A 25,510-nucleotide genomic window follows, 5' to 3' on the forward strand; every position below is an offset into this window, starting at 1 on the left:
GAGGAAGACTGGTCAAGGACACACCTGAGAGACGTTTAAATGGGATTATGAAGGGACAATTACACGCATGCAATTAAGGTTTACGGTTATAGATGAGAGTGAACAAGGCCTACACCATTGCATATCTTAATATAATACCGAGAAATACAGCTTATAACAATACCGTTGCCTAGTAGGGAGAGGCTATCCATTTATAACCATTTTATAGCTATTGCCAAATATAGCCTACTACGTTACACGTCATGCTCCATGCCTAGCTCTCCCAGAAACCCATTCCTTTCGAAATCCTGCAGTTTGTCTTTGTCCCTGTCACAGGGCACACAATCTTAAGGCACCAATCTCTGCGAACCCCATTTTCCAGTTATGCTTTCCGTCCCCTTGCTTGCGTCACATCCCCAGCATTCAATCAGTTGTTGTGAAAACAACTTCGAGCCCCGCCCTTCGTGAAATGTTCTCGGTTGAACTGCCTACATAGCTGTGTAGGGGGGCGCGCTGTCCGGGACGTGGAGGTATCCAGATACGCTCTGGAATTGACTGGCGTTCAAGAAGGACTTCCTAAAGATTGATTAGTGTAACAGCAATATTCTACATCGCAAAATAAACAAACAGAGACATCAAGCATGGCGGTCGAAGAGGAAGGACTCCGAGTTTTCCAGAGCGTCAAAGTAAAGATTGGTGAGTGATGATGGAGTAGGCGGCCCATGCGCCTTGCTGTTTCAGATGAACGAGTGAAACAGCACCACACTAAAGCGAACCCTGGCGGCTAAGAGCTCTTTTTATATCATAATTCAAGGAAGACATCTGCAAGCCTTTAGATGTGCTGGAATGAGCGTGACACGAATATGTGAAATATGCTTATCGTAGGCTTTAGCTAGTTATTTTCACGATGCCGGAATACCAGAACTCCGTTCGGAGGGAAAATCAAAGAGCTTTCTGTTGAATACAGTTCCTATTGTGATCAAACAGCGGCGCATCCAGATGTACATTTGGGTTACACGAGTTAGGCCGTGTGCAACTGAAGCAGCTTTTCAAAACTGTTTTGTAAACGAAAGGTTTTGTCGAGCCTGAACCAACATATGCTCTTTGAGGACGGTTGAATGCTAAATCGAAATGGTCCAGTTAGCTAATTGCAACATGATAGACTAAGTTTGGACACTTCTCTTCAACACACAACATTGTTTCTCTTCTCTTCAATACACAACATTGTGTTTTTCCCTAACAGTGGAACAGCCTATTAATCTGTTTTGTAGCGCTGTACGTCTTCCATTCCGTGAAAAAAGACGGTAAATGTGTAATAACACGGGAATAAATAAAGTGTCTGACAGACATTAGGCTAACCTCTCTCGCCGGCTAATCCGATAACACACTAACGTCACATTTGCATGCCAACACGAATACATGAATGAAACTGTCCTCGTGTTAACCCAGACATCACAATCATTGGGTGACATCTGCTGCAAAGAACTTCCACGGTCGTTTCCTCATTTGCAACCTAGACCATGACGATTTCAAAAAGGGCACACATTTCCAACAACCCTGCTGCGTGTTAGTCCGGAGAGGCCAACAGTATGTGGTGTCTGGTCTGGTTCCATTGGTTGCCGTTTATTTTTGGGTTGTTTTAGTGTTTCCACAACCTGGCTTTCATGGAGCCGAAATCAGAGCAGTCAGAATAAAATGCATGTTCCGTATGAATGTGGCCTGCTAAAATTGGACAAGGAGAGTGAATAATGAGTTTATAATTGTACTGAAAGGTTGTTGCTATTTCAGCTTAAAAGCCAAACAGTGTACCCAATGTTTTTGAATCAAGGTGTTGTTTGGCTAGATCTGTATTCTCATTCACAGAGACAGGGTTGTGTACAATCTCTGCAGTTGTAGTTAAGTAATCTGTGGTTATTGTAACACACTCAGGACACCACACTTTGACATTCATTTGTGCCTGCATCTCTAGTGCCTGTAACGGCCACATCCTTTTCTATAGTGAATAGGGGCTTGAAGGGCTAGGAAGCTGATTTGCAGGTGTGAGTTGGAAAAACTGTCGTTAATTATCTTGGCATCTGTATTGTGGAGTTCAGTGTTGCTACAGGAGAACAAGTTGGAGGAAATAGCTCACAACCTTACCTTCCATCAAGTCTACTGTGAAGGGAGGGGTGGTGGTGGGCAGGAAACAGCTCTGAAATACCTTCCGCTTGGCAGTGTGAACACATGCGGTTTAACATGATGGGTTTCTTGAGCATGTTTTACTAGCAGATTAGGTGGTTGAGTTTCATACACACCCACTCATGCGTTTGGATTTATTTGGTCTCTCCTTGTGTCCCCTCTATGTTTCTTTGTTGTCACTACTCTTTCTTTTCTCTGATGTCCAGAGCTTTGCGTGTCTTTGACAATACTAAACAGATATCATGCTCGATTGCTCAGTGGTTCATTCTGATGTAGGATGTGGATGGTGGTGGTCAGATTTATGAGTTTGGAATGTAATGTGCTGTGGACATGAGAGGAGAGAAGCAAGACCAGTTTAAGAGGTCTCTTTCCTCTTATTTGGAAAGGCACAAACAATAAATTCCAGAAAATAGGATTGTTATCCAATAATTTATGTTATTACTTAATGGTGAAGTATTTTTTTTTTTAATCTTTTATGTTCTTTTATTTCATTCAAAGTTAACTTGATTTGCTTCTCCCTTAGCCTATCTCTCACCATTTTTAGCAGATGTGTGTGATTTGGTGACAGCTCACACACTGTTATCATTAAACTTTGCACCAAGGCAGTTACAGAAATGGTTTTATGTGGTTGGTTTATGACTTTATTTTGTGACATTTTGCTCCAAACTACGTGGCAAAAACCAACATGGGCTAGTGTTTGTCCTCTGGTAAATATTGTTTATATTGTTGTGTCTTTTTTCCACAGTGCTTTTAATAAGCTGCAATAAAACATGGAATATGAAAGCCATCAGTCATCATCAAAGTTTATAGGCAAGGGACTTTTTTGCAAACCATTTTTCAATGCATCAAACAATAGATGTTGTGAATGCAATGTGAACAGATAATGGTTGACAAGTGACAACATTTTACCTTTTTTTTTACCTTTTTAACTTAATATCACTAATGTTCTCAATGTTTTTGGATTTAATTAAGAGTGTGTTCGATTCAATTTGTAGTCTCAGTAAGCCCCCCACGGTTAAATTTTCTTCCCCCACGGTATCAGAAATGGGGCAGACGTACAATAGTCGCAGTTGCCTTTCAAAATTCATTGTGCAGACCTGTTGTAGATTCTCCAAATATACAGCTCAATCACAACTGAAAATAATGCCTCATTGTGTGTGAATAGAGGTGAATACATATAATTGTTTGTGTTACAGCGAAGTGTCAGTTGTCAGTTCCGTGGGACGGCGGGGGTGGGGTTCGGACAAGCCTGCCCTCACTGCTTAAAAAAATCCTAGAGGAAACACTGTAGTCTTGATTGCATCCAAAGTGTGTGGGGCTGCAAGAGGATGACTGTAATCTGTAATTGCCCTTGGATGCCCTTGTAATAATTGACATACGTATGTGCATATGGATAAAAGCGTCAGCCAGATGAAGACCCACGAATAAGAGTGAGGAGTAGCCTAGGATTAGAAGCGAACGGTCGCCATGGTTAGGAGCAGTGAGGAGTAGCCTAGGATTAGAAGCGAACGGTCGCCATGGTTAGGAGCAGTGAGAAAATGGATATGGAGAAATATGAGTCCTGAACGTGTGGGGGAATTGTGCATCATTGATGGCATCATGAATTCGCAAATGTATTGCAAAATCTTGACAGAGAAGGTGCTACTTTCTCTCCACATCCTGGGTCACCATACACTGTTCTGTACTTCTAAGGGCAAAAAAGCAATGAGGACAGAAATATGTTAGATTGTTGCAGCAGTAAGTATACCACATGATTTCAACCAAACTGAGCACTATTGGGGAAATTCAGAAGAGAAAAGTTAAGGGAAGTTAAGCAGCACCACAAGGCACAACCTACTCGACATTATGTTGTAAACTTGAACACTCAAGAAGGGTCAGTGCAGTGCCTGTGAGTCATGGAGGATATAGTACAATATAGCATAGGCTACAGTACTAGTCAAACGTCTTGACAACTAATTTATGTTTTTTTCCCCTTTATTTATTTATTTATTTATTTTAAAGTAAGGTGTATACGCGCAGTTTTGAAAGTCACAGAGGATGTGGTTCCGGATCAGTTCCAGTGTTGGGCCACCACTGGATTTGTTGTTGTTTTGCGGAGGGGAAAGCTGTTGACGGAGCTATCACTCCCAAACCCAGACTACTGTACCTGATGGACCTGCCCAGTCCACCAGTGTGTGTGTGTGTGTTTCCTGTGTGTTGGTTGTGTGTTCTGGTGGAGAGAGTGAGAGATGAATGTGGATGGTTATCGTAAAATCACCACACATGACAGACCACAACAAACTTAGGGGCTAATCTAGACTTTTGTATTGTGCTGTATAGAACAAAGCAAAACAAAACAAAACAAAAAGCCTGATCTGATTTTCTTTGGTGATAGGCTATTATAAATTGAAATTGTGAATTAAAGAGATGGACTCTGGGTAGGAGAAATTGGTGCTCTTGAGGTGGCCGGTCCAAACAATAATAATAAAAAAAAAAGGTATTTGGACATTTATGTAATTTATGCCATTTCAATATATTTTGCACGACTACCTGAGTGAAGTAATATTTTATTAGAAAAATAAATTACCACCTGGTTGTGTTGTCTTGGTTACATGCACAGACAGGCTGCTGTCTCTTCATTTGGCCTGCACTGTAATAGGCTGTGCTTGTAATGAGCTTCTAATGACGGAGTTCAAGAATCAGGAAGTGGAAAAACCTGTTATTCTCAGCATGTCAATGTCTAGGCACTGAGCTCTAGTTGACAGGGATCATGTTTGTTATTTGTACTTTTAGTTTTGTAGTAGAGCTATTTTACCTCTTTGCCAGTTTTAAATGCCAGTCATTATTTCAGTGACATTCATACTTGTGATCATATGACTTCACAAGGGCAATATGATGTCCCTAACCTGTTTGTCCCAAGGCATGTAACACATTTGGGAAAGTATTAGCTAACAGGTTAAGTCACAGGAGACATGGGCAAAATTCAGAGGTTCTAAATGTCATTTCTGATACTCTGCCCGGCTCTATGTAGTTTCTCAAGGAAAAATACTTTGACAATAAGTCAAGAATCATGTTATTTATTGGCTTTTGATCAATGATCTACAGGAATAGCCTTTTTGCTGTTGGTGGATATCCCAAAATCCCATGAGAGCCTCCAAGAGTTCTCTGCATCAGAGAAATCATAGGGCCCTAGATTTGCAAGAAAGGGTTTTTAATTTAAGAAATTAAATTTTGAATTGGTATATTCTGCTATAAAACACAATTCAAGATCACTATAGTGGTGGTTCTATTTTGATTTATTCTTAAACTTACTTAAGTTAGTCACGATTCCTGCAGAATCAGAATCACAATCTAGTTCTATTGGGCAGTTAAGTATGTCAGCAGTCACAAGCTGGTCCTCAGTGTCTGCCTAGCTGTACAGGACATATAATACAATATAGAAAGTATACAATATACAGAAAATGGACATATTTGTGAACAGGACATAAGATTCAAGTACATATATACAAGTATACATCCTACATAAAAATGTATGTAACGTCTAATGAGTAAGGTAGGCTAATGTGCATGATGGATGGGCATGGAATATGATATTTGAATGTCTGTGTAATACAGTATTTGTAGATATAATAGGATATAAGATATAATAGGATATATGATATTATAGCTGTCTGAAGGAAGAATAGTATATTGCACGTAAGGTATATATTATATGTAATATATGCATAATAGATGAGTGAGGATTCAGGTGAGCTATTTAACAAGATAGTGGTATGGGGAGAGAAGCTGCTCTTATGTTTAATACTACAAAAAACTGTGTATCTAACCAAGTGTTGTTATTAGTATTAGATTAAGATCAGAAATCTGGTTGGTATCGGTTTTAGTATAGAGACTTACCTGATAAAAAAAAAACAGGTTATATAAGCAGTTTTTGCAGTGTGGAAATCGCGTTTAGAGTTAATTTCAAACTTTTTGATCCATCAGGATAGTAAGGATAGAAAATAATCATTTAATAATAAACAAGAAGCCTTCTGTGTGATGTGCACTGTATATTGTCTAGTTTTGCATTGGTGTTGAGTCAGTTGTGCCGAAATCATGGATCTTTTGTATTGGTATCACTCAGGTGGTCATGGGTGAATAGTGAGGACGGTGTTCAAGTTCTTCTAGTTTGTCTTCAGTCAAGGCCACCTTGAACCCTCAGTGTTTCCCACAGAATTGAATTCTATTTGTGGTGGTAGGTTTGCAGAATTAACTTGAATGCAACAGTTTTTAACAAATTAGCGCAGCGTGGTTATGATGCTAACTAGCTTTAAGCACAATTCAGTACAACCTGAAAAATAATTGTGTGGTGGTCAATGTTGATATTTGTGGTGGGCCGCCACAAATAAGTCAATGTATGGGAAACACTGTCCCTCATTTAGAGGGAAGCGGGTGTTTTTCAACCACCATGCCTCTTGTAAGTAACCCCTTGAGCAATGCGAATGGGCTTTCCTTTCCTGCATATTGAATAGACTTGGTGGTAGGTGGCAAGTTTGTGGAAAGATTAATAGGGAAAGCCTGTGGGCCTATATGCGTAACAGCTTATCTAACTGTTTTTTTCAAAGCGAAGTAAAGAAAGGAGACAGTCACCTTGTTGGGAAAGGCAAAACTAGTATTTGCATAATGATTTGTTTGTTTTCATAGAAACAGCCAGTGGAGAACGTGGCAAGCCACTGACAAAGTCCTGGGTCAACAAGCCCTATGCCAGGTGTTTATCTCACATTATGCACACAAATACACACACACATTTACACATTCACACTTGGGCCCAGGTTGTGCTTGTTACTATGGGGTGGCCGACGCCGTGCTGGTGGTGTTTTGTAGAGGACCTAGGCCCACAGTGGAGTTATTCAGTGCATTGTCGTGTGCGTCCTAATGATGGACATACCTTTGCTCATCTACTCTGGATACAGTCATGTTACTGAAGCAGTGAAGGAGGTGCTGTCGCTGCCTTCAACTTTTTTTCCAGTGGCTTTAAGAGTCCTTAACCTGTCTGTAGTGAAGGGCATTTTTCTCATTTAAATTGCATCACATTACTACTGGTATATTATTACATTATTGTAACTGTTGCAACATTATCCAGCAGTCATTATATAGCTGTTGCTATGTATTGTGAATAGTCATGCTGTATTGTGAGCACACAAAGGCACTTTCCTATGAACTGTGTTGTTGAAATGGCTTGAAACTTGACTATGACTGATTTTCCTATTTATTTTAGGAGAGGTGAGCTCATTATTAAAGAGCAGACAAATTGCCAGCGCTGTGCTATGGAGTAGGTTATTCATGAACTTCCTGTTCATCTGATCATACAACACAGGAAAAGCCTGGAGAAAATCAGAGAAGTCTCATCTGCTCAGTAGAACATTAACTAGTGAGAGCAAGTCACTGAACAAACTGCAAAACAAAGCTAGCTGATTTTTTTATTTTTATGGCTTAAATCTATAAGTCTTCATACCCATATGCCGTATATAAGCTTAGAGGGAAATAAATTGGGTAAAATTATACATACACAAGAGAACTAGATTGGGGGTGAACTTGACAAAAACCAAAGGGCTAGAAGTGAGACAGAAAATATAGGTCTTTAAGTTTGATTTAAAACGGTCAATATAGGGAAGGACCTGATGTGTGGTAGGAGTCTATTCCAAAGCCTAGGGCTAAGACAGAAAAGGCCTGGTCACCTTTTAGTTTTGAAGCGCAAGTGGGGGACTGAGAGTTGTGAGGGTGACGTGGGCTGGGTACAGAGTTAGCAGATCTGAGATGGATGATGGTGCTGATCTGATGGTGCCAATCTAAGAGCTTTAAAAGCAAAAAGTCAAAATTGAAAATAGATTCTGTATTTTACTGGTCGCCAGTGCAAATAATCCAGAACAGGAGTAATATGCGCTCTCCTCTTCGTTTGTGTTAAAAGTCAGGCTACTATTTTTAGTCCAGCATTGTTGGAATGGGTCAAACCCGTACACAAGGAGTTACAGTAGTCCAGCTTATAGGTGATAAAAGCATGGATAACTGGTTCCAAATCATTTTGAGATAAGAGTGGCTTTGAGCTGGCTATGGTTCTAAATTTATTTAAAAAAAACTTCCCGTCACCACATTACTGACCTGTTTGTTAAAATTCAGTAAGCTGTCCTACAAGATTTGTGATAACATTGTGCAGGTTTGCAGACAGAGGAGGGCCAAGTGCATTACTCAAACTAGTCACAGAGCAAAAAGAGCCAAATATTATTGCTTCAGTTTTGGTGTCTTTGAGTTGAAGAAAATACAATCTTAACAGTTGAGCAGGTTCTTTAGTGTGCAAGAGCTATTGGGTGTGACTTGTAAAAACTGTGTCATCCGCATAGCAGTGATATTCCATGTAATAATTATCTTGGATAGAGCCAAGAGATCATGTGAAGTGAGAATGAAAGCTAAAATTGAACCTCGGGGGGTCGCCATATTTGATGGAAGCAAATCGAATTTGACTGAAAATGTTATGTCTTTCAGATAAATTTTAAAATGATGTCATGATTAATTATATCACAAGCTGAACAGAGGCCAAGCAGGAGTAAGATGGCACAAGAACCAGAGTCAATGCAGAGTAGGATGTTGTTGTATACCTTTAACAGATTGTGTGCTGTGCAAAGCTCTGAAACCTGTCTGTGAACTTTATCAAAGATGTTAAAAGTGTTCAAGTAGGAAGACATCTGTGAAAAGACAACTTTTATCTTTGAGATTTGTGGTAGTTTGGAGATAGGCCTGTCGTTATTATTTTGGTAATTAAGGTCTCAGTTGGGCTTCTTTCGTAGAGGTTACACTATAGCCTATAGTGCCCACGGGACCTAGGTTCGAATCCGACCTGCGGTCATTTCCCGATCCCACCCCATCTCTCTCTCCCACTTGCTTCCTGTCACTCTCCACTGTCCTGTCCAAATAAAGGCAACAAAAAAAAAAAAAATAAGGAGGCAGATTATGGCAAAAACTTATTTGAAAAGATGTGACGGAATGGTGTCTCAGGGACAGTAGGTCATATCCTCACACAGCTGGGAGGATGACACTAGTGTGAACCAAAGATTCTAGAGCTGCTGGAGATGGATCAAAATCTGAAGGAGTGGTGTTGGCTCTTCTGGAGTCAATTTTATCAGTGAAGAAATGTAGAAAGTTCAGAGGGAACAACTGCAGCAGCATTTGTTACTGTAATATTTTTGAACAGTAGGTCTGTAGAGGTCCCCCTAAGGTGCCCTTAGGAGAAACAGGTGAGATCTCATTTAAAATGTCCTCTTAGGAGAAACAGGTGAGATCTCATTTAAAATGTCCTCTTAGGTTAAACAGGAAAGATCTCATTCAAAACGTCCTCTTAGGAGAAACAGGTGAGATCTCATTTAAAATGTACTCTTAGGAGAAACAGGTGAGATGTCCTCTCGGTCAGTAGTAGTGTAGTGCCAACCTCCACTGATTTTGCTGTAAAAGAGGGAAGTAAGCGTTGGGAATACATAGCCCAAGGGGAGGAACTGTGTTTGTGTGTGTGTGTGTGTGTGTGTGTGTGTGTGTGTGTGTGTGTGTGTGTGTGTGTGAAAAACAAACCAAGCCAAACAGAAGCTTAGCTGGAACCTGACGGACCCCCCTTAGTGAAGAGAGAGTTACCTTCTCTCTCAACGAAGTCCAGTGACTCCTGTCAGGTGTTCTATGGGTATGTAGAGCCCATGCTTTTTGCCACACCAAGTCATCCCCACTCTAGGGGACTGATCAGGCCAAGTTTCCCCAACACCTTACTTTATCTGCCCGCATTGGGACCAACTTCTACTGCGCAAGGGGCAGTCGTGGCCTACTGGTTAACGCTTCGGACTTATAACCGGAGGGTTGCCGGTTCGAACCCCGACCAGTAGGCACGGCTGAAGTGCCCTTGAGCAAGGCACCTAACCCCTCACTGCTCCCCGAGCGCCGCTGTTGTTGCAGGCAGCTCATTGCGCCGGGACTAGTGTGTGCTTCACCTCACTGTGTGTTCACTGTGTGCTGAGTGTGTTTCACTAATTCACGGATTGGGATAAATGCAGAGACCAAATTTCCCTCACGGGATCAAAAGAGTATATATACTTATACTTATATAGGGATCAAAAGAGTATATATACTTATACTTATATAGGGATCAAAAGAGTATATATACTTATATACTTATGCAACAAACTTTTTTGGATCCCCTCACAGTATTCCATTGGCATTTTTACTCTTCCATTCACCATCCCAGCGCCATGTTCCTGTGGTTCTCTCTGGGTACTCTTCCATTCACCATCCCAGCGCCATGTTCCTGTGGTTCTCTCTGGGTACTCTTCCATTCACCATCCCAGCGCCATGTTCCCGTGGTTCTCTCTGGGTACTCTTCCATCCACCATCCCAGCGCCATGTTCCCATGGTTCTCTCTGGGTACTCTTCCATCCACCATCCCAGCGCCATGTTCCTGTGGTTCTCTCTGGGTACTCTTCATAGGTGTTGCATCATAGCAATTAAAGTAATAGCCCCAAGCTAACTGCCCAGACGAAATAACTGTCCAAAGAAAATTGAAGATATTGAGTAGAACCCTAAGGCTCCAAATGTTTATTGTCTCTCATAACTCAAGGCTTAAAGAGCTGAACAAAACAGCCCTGTGTGCTTGTGGAGTCGGATCCCCATTTAACAGCATTGGGGACTCAGTTGGGGGTCACATGCTAGCACTGATGAAGTTGGTTTCCAATGTCAGTGCACAGCTGTTGTCAGTTAAACATCTAATTCTTTAGATGTTTCTTAGCATTTAGAGAAATGTATCTTTATTAAAGTTGTTTCACATCCAACTCCATCTTGTCTCTCAAGCGTCTTCGAACAACCATATATTGTTCTATTCAGTATCTTCAAAACTACATCTTGGATGAAGTCGGAATTCCATTTGTACTGTCTCATTTCCTGTTGTGTCTTTTTCTCTCTCTCTCTCTCTTTCCCTTCCTCTCCTTATTTCTATGGCACAGAATTGGCCGTTGGTTTTCCCTGCCTTTGTGGGGGATGGGGGATGGGAAGGTCACCATTTCATTGACCATTATAAGGAAGTCTGAGGCTTTTTTATACTTTCTATGCAGTGGGTCTCAGGGCGACAGACAGTTACATGCTATGTCCCAGTTTTCTGCCTGTCACATAATTGTCAGTATATCAATATTGGGTTGTGTGATGTGACACAAGTGTGGATCTCTTTGGTGGAGTTAGTGTGCTCTCATTTTGTCAGAAGCTAATTAGATGCAAGCTCTCTCACACTCACATCTTAGTGCATTTATTCAAATCTGTTGGTCAAAGGGAATGAAACAGGATACGAAGATCCAAGATTCACTTTGAAAAGGGGCGCCGCCACCGTTTCACCCAGTATTACGCAACGCTTCCAAATAGAACAAGAATAAAAATTATCAGAAAATTAAAAGAACAAAAACAACCCAACATCACGTCGCCAGTGTCCCACTTTATTAGGCGACTAAGCATGTTCGTGAAATAACACCCAAAGACTAATTATCTGCTGAATCAGCTTACAACAAAGAGAAAGTGGCCTAGCATATAGGGGTAAAAATATCCCTATGTCTCACATGCCAAACCCTATTCAAATAGGAAGAAATGCTGTTACAAACAGTATTGTACTTTGGCATACCATGAATGCCCCTCAAGTACACCACCCACATAAGGGTAAAGAGTATCTCTGGATACAAACAAGAGGAAGGTGAAAGGCATCAGACAGCGCATTGGGTGATGAATGTGGAAAACCTGAGGTGATGATGAAAGTCTGGCGTAAGACATTTACATTTATTCATTTAGCAGACTCTTTTCTCCAAAGCGACTTACACATGTCAATTATATTACAAGGGCCAACTTGGGGTTAAGTGTCTTACTCAAGGGCACAACGGTGGAAGCCGGAAATTTAACTCACAACTTTTTGACTGCTCCTTGACCACTAGGCTACCACTGCCCACAAGAACATCTACGAAGATGCTGTACCACAAAACCTATTTCCCAAAGTGTTTTTCCTAGCAATAACAGAGAAGGCAGTACTTAACAGGATTTGTCAAGTGAGCTATCTCAATTGTCAGTATTTTGTTGAGTTGAGCCTTTGATACCTCCAGATGGCTCTACTGTGGCGTTTGGTGGCCCAGACAATCAGGTAATTTGGTCATTTTGAGTGAGTTATAACTTTGCTGATCGTTTCTGTTTTGGTTTTGTTTCCTAGGAGAGGCAAAGAACATTCCACCGTACCCAGGCCCCAACAGAATGAGGGACTGCTACTGCACTGTGAATTTAGACCAAGAGGAAGTATTCCGAACCAAGATCATAGAGAAGTCCCTGTGGTAAGATTATCTCCAAGTTTGCCATGTTATGTCGCTTGTACAATGAAATAAGTTATATTAATGCAAATCAGAACTACACGAGAGCCCTCTTGTTTTGTATATTTGTAAAATATAGTGATTCGGGATGTGGGCTTGTCCTGATTTTAGCTACTTGTACAAAGTCTTAGCTCAGTAACAACAGCAATTTTCTGAATGATGCCCAGCAGGGTCACTTCATTATGTTTCAAGATGAGGGATTTTATTTACAAATATTTTGTTTGTTTTTGTATTTGGGTGCCAATAAATGTGGAGGGCGCTATATCACACTGTTCTAAAACTAGACCGATTTCGAACTGATGACTGATTCTTTGTCTTACTTATTATTTATTATTATTGTTTGGTTTTGTTTATGTAAAGCCTCTGACCTCTGTGTATGAAATGCGCTATATAAATAAACTTGACTTGACTTGACTTGATTAAAAGTTTGCAATTGTGAAAAATTACCACGCTTTAAAACTAAGATAAGATATTTGAGGTGATTGTCACAGATCTATAATTTCAGGACAGGGATGTGGAGCTGTTCCACTGCATAAAACACACAACATTGCACAAAAACACATGCAATTTTAAACCACATTATCTCAAATCTGCTCCTGGCAAATTTCAAAGAAAACATGTTTGCCACGAATGTCCACTTCTTATTGCTTAATTTGAACGCACCTCTAGCTTTAGGCTCATCGTACCACTGATTTCACTTTGTAGTAAAACCTTCAGGTGTAATATTGTTGTGACAATTGACACACAAACATGAGACGTGGACCATGAACAGTACCTGTGTAGTGAAAAGAAATCTTGTGTATGTGTTGGAACTAGGGCTGTCAAAATAACTGATTAATTTCGATTAATTAATTTGTGAAAAAATAACCGATTAAAAAAATTAGTGCAGATTAATCGATTCCGTATGACCTTTGACCCCGAGCCGTTCTAGTCAGTAAAAATTAGACTGTAAAATGAAGGAGAGAGAAGAAAACGTGCTGCCTGGATCATTGATTGGAATATTTACTTTTAAAAAAAATGGCCTGATGGTGTTGATAAAAATAAAGTGTTGAAAATAAAGTCCTCTGCAATGTCTGCAGCAAGGAATTTGCATATCACCAGAGTTCATCAACTCTATAGTCGCACATCAATGCAAAGAAATAAGTGTTGACATTGAGGGGAGTGTTAATTTATTTTCATTGTGTCCCCTAGGTTATATCTGTGGCCTGAAATGCCTTGTATGTGAAAAAAAAAACTTCTTCCCGAAGCACTGTTGAATTTATTTCCTCAGCATATTAGGTCATATCATAGATTATTACGGCCATTATTTGAACAGTGAAAATAATAATAAAAGAGTTTTTGAACTTTAATGTCACTAATGCTGATTATTCAATGATTCATTTGAATTCACAGCAAAAATTATATATGTGATTAATTTAGATTAATTAATCACAGAGTATGCAATTAATTAGATTATTTTTTTAATCGATTGACAGCCCTAGTTGGAACGCATGGTGTGGTCTCTTAATCACTATGTTGGGTTGTGATGAAAGGACCTTGAACTGTGTTCATTGAATGAAAACTGATGTGTAAATAAAATCTTGTTGTTGTTATTATTACTCTGTTTTTATCTGTTCCTTTTGTTTTACTTATAATGAAAGCCTGTTTCTCTCTTTCAGTCCTTTTTATGGAGAAGATTTCTACTGTGAAATTCCACGAAGTTTCCGGCACCTTTCTTTCTATATCTTTGACAGGGATGTCTTCAGAAGGGACTCCAGCATTGGTAAGGATGTTGGTATTTTCCATTATACAACTATTTCAATTGAGAAAGTATTTGCGATTTGTGGACTGAAAGCCACTGATTGGTCAAATGTAACATCCATGGAGTGACTGAGAATGATTTGAAAGAAAAGTCCAAGTCGACAAACAATTGACATGATGTGTAAGATGACGATTTATAAGCCCCTGAAGAATGAGATCAGAGGAAGGCCACTTTAGCTGAAATATGTTGGCATGATTTTAATTGATAGCCAAGCTCAATAAAGGCTTTTTACTTACAAATATCCTCTTGAGTGCCTCAGACTCACTACTAAATTTGAGATCTGAGAGAAGTTTGAATGAAAAATTATTTCATTTGGGGCCTACCAAGAAACAATTTCCTATCGGTTGTGACAACAACCATGTAGGTCCCTAATGATCCAAAGTACCTTTGGCCGACATAGAAGTTATTGTTTTCACATCACAGAAAGACCCAATCAAGTTTCAGTGTTTCTGTGTAACATTCCGTTGTGACAGCATGGCATGGCAAAAACAAATCTATCAATCATCAATCTAACCAAATCAATCAATCAGTCCAGCTAGACTGACATCACACCCTGCGGCTGGCGTGAGATTAACATAATGCACTAAAAATGTAATATGAATGTTCTTATAGCACACTTTAACACCACCACCACATTGCATCAGGTACTGTCCAGGTGTCTCTACAGCAGTGAGCACACTACAACAACAACAACAACAACAACAACAACAACAACAACACAACAACACGTTGCATTTATATAGCGCTTTTCAAGGCAACCAAAGTGCTTCACAGTGAAGGGGGAACCTCACTGACCACCACTCAGGTGTAGCACCCACCTGGGTGATGCACGGCAGCCATTATGCGCCAGAACGCTCATCACACACCAGCTGGAGCTGGAGAGTGAGGGAATGAATGAATGAATGAATGAATGAATGAATGAATGAATGGAGGTGGAGAGTGAAGGGAACGTTACTCATCTTTACCAGGGGTGCTGGCGGACACTGTGTTTATCTTAATAGTTGATTGCCTGTATGTATATATGTATATATATATGTGTGTGTGTGTGTGTGTGTGTGTGTGTGTGTGTGTGTGTGTGTGTGTGTGTGACGTGTGTGTCTAGTAAATATGAGCGCTGTAGGGGTAAGCATGAGGGGCCGGATGCTGTCTCGCAAGAAAGATAATTTCTCTGTCTGTCTTCAGTGGTATATATTTTTTAAGCCTATTTTTGGGTCTTTTTATGCCTTTTAATGAGATAGGATAGTGGAGAATGACAGGAAGTGAGTGGGAGAGAGAGTCGGGGTGGGATCCAGAAAGGACCACGGGGCGGGAATCAAAGCCGGGTCGCCGGCGTACGGTGCAGGTGCCCCAGCTAGTCCCGCCACGGCTGGGGCCAGTCTTCAGTGGTATATTAGGGTACATTGAGAAGCAGTGCGAGGCCACACACATCCCAGGCCCAAAAGTGTGCACAAAGTATAAGGTCTGAGGAAGAGCCGCACAGCTCGAAACGTCACAAACTAATAACATTTGGAATGGGAGCTACCTGGTGCGTGGATCATCCCTTTTTTGGATATCGAAGCAAATGTCATTCTGTTTTGATGAACAAACATGGCTGCTTGTCTTCCTTCCTTTTCTCAAATTCACTGATGATCAGAAATAGTTCACACACACACAATCACACACACACACACACACACACACACACACACACACACACACACACACACACACACACACACACACACACACACACACACACACACACACACACACACACAAGAATATCAAGAATTCAAAATAACATCATGACTGCTGTACTGCTGTGTGTTTTTATGTAGAGCCTATTCAAATTCTTGAAAAATAAGAATTCATATTTCTAAGAAATAGTTCTCAAGAAAACATATAAAGTTAGAGTTAAAACCATATTCACACATAGTAGTATCCATGTTTTATTTGTTATATTTTAATGAAAGTTGGTTTGTCTTGTGTCTACTACAGGTAAGGTTGCAGTGAAGAAAGAAGACCTACAGAAATATCACGGCAAAGACACTTGGTTCCAGCTGCAACCTGTCTGTGCTGATTCGGAAGTACAGGTGAACCTCCCGCCCAACCCCACACACAAACAACCCCACACACACAAACAACCCCACACACAAACAACCCCACACACACAAACAACCCCACACACAGACAAACCCACACACAGACAAACCCACACACAGGCAACCCCACACACAGACAACCTCCCACCCAACCCCACACACAGACAGCCCCACACTCACAGGCAACCTCACACACAGACACACAAACAACTGCCCATTCTCCCCTTCTGGAGCAATTTGATGGATGCCACGCCATGCCTGTGAAGCATAACACATAGTGCTCTCGCCTGTGTGTACTGAATAGCAGAGCATAACTTCAAACAAACAGAGCGTGTGTAGACCACAAACAAAGCATCAATGTCACAAGGACAGCATGTCCAGTCTCCTTCAGGAAAGACAGTGGATTGGACAGTGGAGGTCTTATTTAAAAAAAAAAAAGAAAACAATTAATTCTCATATGATGGTTCAACAGTAAACTATTTACTAAGGCGCAGACAGGAAAGAGTAGTGTTCAGTTCATTAACACTTCTGAAATAACACAAACATAACAAACCTTAGGGACTTATAATAATAACAGGTGCCTGTTTGCCACAAGCTGCTTGTGTGTCACATTTTCTATTGAATGTGTATGTTTGGTGTAAACTACTGGATGCCTGAATTTCCTTTGAGATTGATAAAGTACTTACCTACAGTACGGTATTATAAATGACAACTCAGAAAGGATAGCTGCTGAGATGTATCTGTGTCAGTTCACTTCAATTATTGTGAAGAAATGGTAAATAAAATGTAAATAGTTATGTTCTACAGGAACAGAAAGTGAAATTTAAACTACACAAAGTTTAGGAACAATAATCTATCCATTATCATGGATATTTGTATTCCTGATGAATGTCTTTTAATTAGTTGTTCTTTAACATTTCTATTTGCTTTTGTGTTTTGTTTTTTTTAATAGGGAAAAGTTCATCTTGAGCTGCGTCTCAGTGAAGTCATCACAGACAGTGGGGCCGTCTGTCATAAACTAGCCACACGGTGAGTCGGCTTATTTTCAGTAGCCTGTCTTTCTAAGTGAAGCTATCATATCATTCTTTAATTAATATCGTTGACATCATTATGAATGTCATGACATCCAAGACCTGATCACAGAGCTAGTGACAGATAAGTCATATTCAACGTCACTGGAAATGAGGGCTTGCCCTCAGTGATTGCTCGAGTTGAGATAAATTAGATGTGGCAGGTATTGTTGTCCAGAAACATTAAAGGGGAGCTCTTGGTTAGGGGATGAAAGCGTTGGTGGAAAAAGCTGTATGCCCACGTAGAGAAGGACTCGTATGCCCAGGGCTGCACTAGCAAAGCACACGTAGAGAAGGACTCGTATGCCCAGGGCTGCACTAGCAAAGCCCACGTAGAGAAGGACTCGTATGCCCAGGGCTGCACTAGCAAAGCCCACGTAGAGAAGGACTCGTATGCCCAGGGCTGCACTAGCAAAGCACACGTAGAGAAGGACTCGTATGCCCAGGGCTGCACTAGCAAAGCACATGTAGAGAAGGACTCGGCCTCGCTATACTCCCTGTTGGTCTGGGTGAACACAGATGAACCTGTCCTATTTTAAGACCTCTTATCGAGCCAAATTTGCTTAACACACTGGCAGCCAAATTTGCTTGTTTATGCTTAGATTTGTAATAATTTGTCTTATATTTGGAGAGGCATTTTTGCAGTGTATGCAAGGATATATTACAGGTGAATAGGTTAAAAAAGAAAGAAAAAGCTGGATGAGATCCACTGTCTAACTAGCTCCCCTTTACTTGTTTTGTTGTATGTTGCATGTGTGTGTGCTGACATGGAACACGTTTGTGTTGTCACATAGGGTACTGGAGTGCCAGGGCCTACCCATCGTCAATGGACAGTGTGATCCTTATGCTGCTGTGTCTGTACTGGGTCCATCCAGGTTAGAATCATCAACAACAACAACAACACCAACAACAACAACAACACACTGCATTTACAGTGCAAATAGCACTTTTCAAGGTGCTTTTCCAGTGAAGGGGGAACCTCACTAAACCATCGCCACTGTGTATAGCACCCACCTGGATGATGCACGGCAGCCATTATGCGCCAGAACATTCACCACACATCAGCTTTAGGTGGCGACTGGCGAGTGAGAAATAGCCATGCCACAGCTCCTGATAGGCACCCTCAAAGATCCATGCACTTTGCACTTTGTCTACTGACAAAAAATATAATCAAGTCTATTTGTGTCGAGGCTTTGGCTTATCTATATCAACACACTCAAAATTCCCAAACTTTTGCACTCATATTCCAAGAGGCACAAAGACTATCAGTATCAGATATTTGCACACTGTCTGTGTCTATTTGTACACAAGAACACATGTTTAACTTTTAAAGCAGCCCCATGCTTGTGTCCCATGTTGCCACTGAATTGGCCATTAACTACCTGTTTTATTTTGTTGTGAAGATCGGAGGCCAAGAAGACTAAAGTAAAAAGGAAAACCAACAATCCTCAGTTTGATGAAGTGTTTTATTTTGAGGTAAGCCTTTTGGTTTATGTAACGCATGGTAGCATCTGGATTACGTCATAGACAAATACCATGACCATGTAATCCGGTCCTTGATTTCTGTTCTGAATTTGTGTTGCTTCCTCTAGCCCTTGCCATTTGGAATATTGCAATATATATATAAAAAACATTCAATGTGCAAACGGATCCTATGTGTATTTACACAAAATCCTACATGGTCTGCAGATGTATATTATAACACATCAGGTTCTGTGAGATTATTCCATGGTCTCTATATCTCTGGATGTGCCAGTAGAATTCCAGAATTTCTCATGCTTTTAAACCATCTAATTGAATTGGGGGTGGGGTGTTTCTAATCACATGCACCTTTTTATCAAATTCAAATAGTGCAAAGTAGTGTGTGCACTGAACAGAAAAACGGTAAAATTGGAAACAAACATACATGTCTGGTGCTGGGTTAAATAGACACTTATGGGTGGACGGATGTCTGGTGTTGGGTCAAATTCCCCTTGGAGATCAATAAAGTATCTATCTATCTATCTATCTATCTATCTATCTATCTATCTATCTATCTAAATAGACACTTATGGGTGGACGGATGTCTGGTGCTGGGTTAAATAGACACTTATGGGTGGACGGATGTCTGGTGTTGGGTCAAATTCCCCTTGGAGATCAATAAAGTATCTATCTATCTATCTATCTATCTATCTATCTATCTATCTATCTATCTATCTAAATAGGCACTTATGGGTGGACAAATGTCTGGTGCTGGGTTAAATAGACACTTATGGGTGGACGGATGTCTGGTGCTGGGTTAAATAGACACTTATGAGTGGACTGATGTCTGGTGCTGGGTTAAATTTATGGGTGGATTTAAGTCGCTTTGGATAAAAATGTCTGCTAAATACCATAAACCTAAACATACGTTATTAGCCTATGTTTTGAAGTTTTGATTTTGTAGGACAATTCTGTTCATAACTGTGGACTAACTGTTAAACAGATTGCATTTTAATGTTGTAATGAAACAGTGAGGAATAACTGATTGCACAGTACACTCTAATGAGCAAACTTGTTTATTGTTAATTCACCAACAAAGTTCTGTGTTTTTAGGTGACCAGACCCCTAAGTTACACCAAAAGACAGTTTGATGTGGAGGAGGAGGATGTGGACAAGTTAGCCCTACGGTGGGTTGTGTTGCTGTGAATTTATGTGACGATGATGCTTGTGAGGTATTGAGTTTGTGGGTTCTGTGAAATAGCCCCTCGTGTGTGTGATATGTGGTGTAATAAACTGCTTGTTGTGTAGATTCAGGATTGATACGGTATGTATTCTGTGTGGCAGGGTGGACTTGTGGAATGCCAGTAACCTGAAGTTTGGAGATGAGTTTCTTGGAGGGGTACGAATACCCCTGAAGGTGCTCGGACAAGCAGGTGTCCATGATGCATGGTGAGCCCTTTGTCTGTTATATGTAAGGGATCTTGCTTCGTACTGAAGGGACTTATTTTCGGACAATGACCGGCGTTCTCTACATTATCCTGCTTATTACACGGCTACTTGCCAAAACGAAAAACTAAACTCTACATGATATGACTCTTTAGCCTACATATAGCCTATTTGTTAACGTTTCACCATTGCTTTTGCTGAGAAACAAATAGTTCGCAACACACGCTAAATGTTTAAATTCTTTAGAACACAGCAGATCAACTGTCTGCTTTCACTTTTGAATGAAGTTCCAATGCAAGAAGTGACCGGACTAATTGCGGAGTGAGAGATATGAAAGATGTGAATTAGAAGCACAAAACCCATTTTCCTTGACCGCGGTCTGTTATACTTAGCAACCGTCTGTTATTGAGAAATATCAGACCACCGAACGTTAGGAAGGCCCATTCAAGTGAATGGAGCATTCTGCAGCATTATGAAAAGCCGTGTAATAAATATATTTATTACACGGCTCTTCATAGTAACACGTGGCCTGCTGCACACACTCCATAACAAACACTTTGAAACTGTTGCACAGAGCTGTCTCTGACTGTCTGTAGGTGTGTCAGTTCTTCTGGATATCTGTGACTGACTGTGATTGTTTTCTCCTCAGGTACTTCCTGCAGCCGAGAGATAATGGCAATAAATCAGTAAAGGCAGATGAGTTGGGTTCGCTGAGGCTAAACATTGTTTACACAGAGGACCATGTCTTCCCCTCCGAACACTACAGTCCACTCCGAGACCTCGTGCTGCACTCAGCATCTGTTGAGGTGTGTGTGTGTGTGTATGCGCAAGCATATTTCCTGTGAGCACTTAGTGCTATCATAAGGTGCTAGTTAGAGGTGTAGCCGCAAGATTCCATCTACACATATGTGGATTTGTGTGTTCTACACAGTGTGGTGATGGTTATGCGTTTTAGTTAGCAGTAGTAGAGGAGGTTTAAAACCGAATTGAACTGAGAGGATTGAGACTGTATGGGACTATTAATTCGCTATCACCGTGTTGTAGCCTGTCGAATGAGACTGTATGGGAGTATTAATATGTTATATAGATTTTATATTTATGGAAGTATGAATGCCTTATCTCTGTGATGTAGCCTGTTGAATGAGACTGTATGAGCGTGTAAATATGATATTATTTATATTTATGGGAGTATGAATGCCTTATCTCTGTGTTGTAGCCTGTTGAATGAGACTGTATGAGCGTGTAAATATGATATTATTTATATTTATGGGAGTATGAATGCCTTATCTCCTTGTTGTAGCCTGTTGAATGAGACCGTATGAGCGTATAAATATGATATTATTTATATTTATGGGAGTATGAATGCCTTATCTCCTTGTTGTAGCCTGTTGAATGAGACTTATGAGCGTATAAATATGATATTATTTATATTTATGGGAGTATGAATGCCTTATCTCTGTGTTGTAGCCTGTTGAATGAGACTTATGAGCGTATAAATATGATATTATTTATATTTATGGGAGTATGAATGCCTTATCTCTGTGTTGTAGCCTGTTGAATGAGACTTATGAGCGTATAAATATGATATTATTTATATTTATGGGAGAAAGAATGCCTTATCTCTGTGTTGTAGCCTGTTGAATGAGACTGTATGAGCGTATAAATATGATATTATTTATATTTATGGGAGTATGAATGCCTTATCTCTGTGTTGTAGCCTGTTGAATGAGACTGTATGAGCGTATAAATATGATATTATTTATATTTATGGGAGTATGAATGCCTTATCTCTGTGTTGTAGCCTGTTGAATGAGACTGTATGAGCGTATAAATATGATATTATTTATATTTATGGGAGTATGAATGCCTTATCTCTGTGTTGTAGCCTGTTGAATGAGACTGTATGAGCGTATAAATATGATATTATTTATATTTATGGGAGTATGAATGCCTTATCTCCTTGTTGTAGCCTGTGTCAGCATCAGCAGCCCATATCCTAGGCGAGGTGTGCAGAGAGAAGCAGGAGGCGGCGATCCCCTTAGTGCGGCTCTATCTGCACTCTGGAAATATTGTGCCTTTCGTCAGCGCCATCGCCCATGCCGAGGTCAATCGGACGCAGTGAGTCTAACACAACATAGCACCAAACAAATTTCCCTTCAATTCCCCATTTATGATGTTCAAATATCAAATGAAGTCTGTGTCACTTTGGACGAAAGCATCTGCTAAATAGCAGTCGACTTTGTCCCACCTCTTGATGTCAAACGAATCCCATTCAAATAGTGCTTTACACCTGTGATGGAGTAATTGCCCAACAGTGAATTAATGTTCATGTTATTTTAATGTTCATGTTATTTTAATGTTTATGTTATTTTATGTGAATAAATGTTAGTTTTATAGTGTGGCTGATAAAAAATATGCTTATACTATTGCAGGGATCCTAACACCATCTTCAGAGGGAACTCACTCACATCAAAATGCATCGATGAAACCATGAAGCTAGCAGGGATGCACTATTTGCAGGTCACATTGAAACCTATCATTGATGAGGTGAGACAATACTTCTGATATTTTGTTAAAGACGTTATTTTTCCTAAGCCTTAGGAGAGAAGCATTAGTTTTCCTCGAAGTCTAGTTCTTCTGATGCCAAATTCCCTCTTTGCATGTTTACTTTCACTTTCACTATGAACTCTTCTTGTCTATGACCTTTTTTTTGCAGATCTGTGCGGACCACAAACCCTGTGAGATTGACCCGGTCAAATTGAAGGAATCAGAACACCTTGAGACCAACAGGGTGAGTGTGCATGAGTATGTTTTAAGAAATTAAGAAACTTGATGGAAAGATAAGCTAAAAGATGACGCGGGGTTGAAACTTGGGAGTTGAGCATTGCGGGGGGTTGAGCCGCCTACTTCATCATGCTGTATGATTTGTGGCCAGCCGTGGCCAACTGGTTAGCGCTTCGGACTTGTAACCGGAGGGTTGCCGGTTCGAACCCCGACCGGTAGGCACGGCTGAAGTGCCCTTGAGGAAGGCACCTAACCCCTCACTGCTCCCCGAGCGCCGCTGTTGTTGCAGGCAGCTCACTGTGCCGTCGATTAGTGTGTGCTTCACCTCACTGTGTGTTCACTGTGTGCTGAGTGTATTTCACTAATTCACGGATTGGGATAAACACAGAGACCAAATTTCCCTCACGGGATCAAAAGAGTATATATACTTATACTGATAGTCTTATTCATCATGATGATATGATTGTTGGGGAGGTTGCATGGGGTTACAACCCTGCCATCCCCCCAAGTGTTACGCCTGTGAGATAAAAAGCATGGAAAGATGTTTTGCGGAAGTAGGTCAAGGGGAAGTCATAGAATAGCGTCCGCTTCGTTAAGCTGGTCTATCTTGTTTTCTAGAGGAGACACAATGCAGATTCAGCTAAGATAACTGTAATCGGCATGCTGCAATGAAAAGTCTTGTACATCTCATATGCTGAAAAAAAGTATTTTACCATTTAGTTCTACCAGGGATTTGCCATTACACAAAGTCATACAAATTATTTTTTCTTTTTCATATAATTGGCAGTAGGTTGTTCTCTATATGTAGTGTTTTAATAAGATCTCTGGTCATGTCTTTGATGTGTAAAAGACAACCGCGTCCAGTCAAGGTCCATGAATACCTGACCAATGTCATCAGCGCTTTGTACACATGATTTATTAGTGCACTGATTGATCTTGGAATGTCATCTGCAGTTCCATCTCAGTAAAACCACAGCAACGGAAACCACAAATATAACCCTCGTAATGTAAGACCATATGGGTTCGCATTTATATGATGCGCAGTAGGCCTACAACAGGCAATGTGCTGAATGTACAAATGTTAACAGGGGTGGGTCAGAACAGTTGGGTGTATCTGTGCACGAGGAAGTTCAAAGCCACCTGTCAAACCACAAATTCTTTCAAAACCATTTCTGCGGTCACTGAGCTCTCTGAGACAAGCATCTCTCATTGAAGCTCGGGGCTCTGTCATGCTTACAGCATCCTGCTGATTTATGCAGGTTACACAGAATATGCTTGAGCACTGTTCCAGGCAGAAGCATTAATTAATCAAAATGGTTGTGTTTACACAATGGACACAAGCTAAATTATTAAATCTCAGGGTTTGTAATAATATTTCTATGTTGTGTAAATCTACAGGCAAGACTTCCTTCACACTTTACTTTGACACAGACTATACACAGGTGCTCAGTGGTTCTTGGGGATCAATCATACAAATTAAAATGTGCATTTGCACTGCGAGAGAGCAATTTTGTTTAATTTTATTTGTCCTGACAATGACATTGTGGAATACCAAACATGTGTTTGATTTAATTCTGTGTCTCAGTGTCTTGATAAAATAAGCATGCAATAATTATGACCGCTGCGCAGCGAAGCGGCGGTCATATAGGTTTAGTCAGATTTTTTTTTTTTTTTTTTTTTGGAAACTTGTTGGGCATGTAACCCCACATGGATAGCATGGAACCATCGCTTTTCGTTTTGATCTGTAGCCCCCCCGCTGTACTGGAGGGTAGGGCAGACACAGTTTTCTGTGAATATCTTGGGAACCGTAGGGCCTAGGATGACCAATTTTTTCCGTATGTTTGCCTCCAGGGGTCATGTTAACCCATTCCATGTGCACACATGTGCATAAACAGATACACACGCACACACATACATTTACAGTAATCATACGTATGACACATACTCACACAGTAGACATATGTACGCATGCATGCACATGCACAAACACACATACGCAGGAAAACACACAAGCACGCACATACACACACACACACACCCACACACATAAACATAAACTTGTACACGCACACATGCACACAATTCAAGAATTTCTCAGAATTATGAACAGGCAAGATGGGGGGTGGGGTTGTATAAAATGAATTTTACATGTGAAATCTATGAACTAATCATGTTTTGGTACTTGTTGTCTAGCAGATACCAGTGAGAATTGAGTGTGGATAATGCAATTTAGTGAGACAGTTAGAGTCATATAGGCCTTTCAGGGTGATTTATTTTTGTGGAAAAAATGTGCTGGACTGGGCGGCGGTCATATTTTGTACCGCTCTGCGGTAC

General features: G+C 40.6%; 1 protein-coding gene across 2 annotated transcripts in view; it reads left to right on the top strand.

Moving 5' to 3' along the window:
• Positions 1-418: 418 nt before the first annotated feature.
• The window catches only part of rasa3 (RAS p21 protein activator 3), a 42,387-nt gene continuing 17,295 nt past the window's right edge, over positions 419-25,510 (top strand). The window contains exons 1-13 of one of the 2 annotated variants that reach the window (XM_048234818.1): positions 419-675; positions 12,380-12,497; positions 14,192-14,295; positions 16,312-16,406; positions 17,368-17,444; positions 18,280-18,360; positions 18,889-18,961; positions 20,060-20,133; positions 20,291-20,395; positions 21,042-21,198; positions 22,362-22,510; positions 22,825-22,939; positions 23,109-23,183. In XM_048234818.1, the coding sequence (XP_048090775.1) occupies positions 621-675; positions 12,380-12,497; positions 14,192-14,295; positions 16,312-16,406; positions 17,368-17,444; positions 18,280-18,360; positions 18,889-18,961; positions 20,060-20,133; positions 20,291-20,395; positions 21,042-21,198; positions 22,362-22,510; positions 22,825-22,939; positions 23,109-23,183 (1,278 nt within the window). In that variant the 5' untranslated portion in view covers positions 419-620. The remainder of the gene's footprint in view (positions 676-12,379; positions 12,498-14,191; positions 14,296-16,311; positions 16,407-17,367; positions 17,445-18,279; positions 18,361-18,888; positions 18,962-20,059; positions 20,134-20,290; positions 20,396-21,041; positions 21,199-22,361; positions 22,511-22,824; positions 22,940-23,108; positions 23,184-25,510) is intronic. The other variant, XM_048234817.1, reaches the window with a different exon arrangement.

Source organism: Alosa alosa, chromosome 23 (assembly GCF_017589495.1).
Source record: "Alosa alosa isolate M-15738 ecotype Scorff River chromosome 23, AALO_Geno_1.1, whole genome shotgun sequence".
Lineage (NCBI taxonomy): Eukaryota > Metazoa > Chordata > Actinopteri > Clupeiformes > Clupeidae > Alosa > Alosa alosa.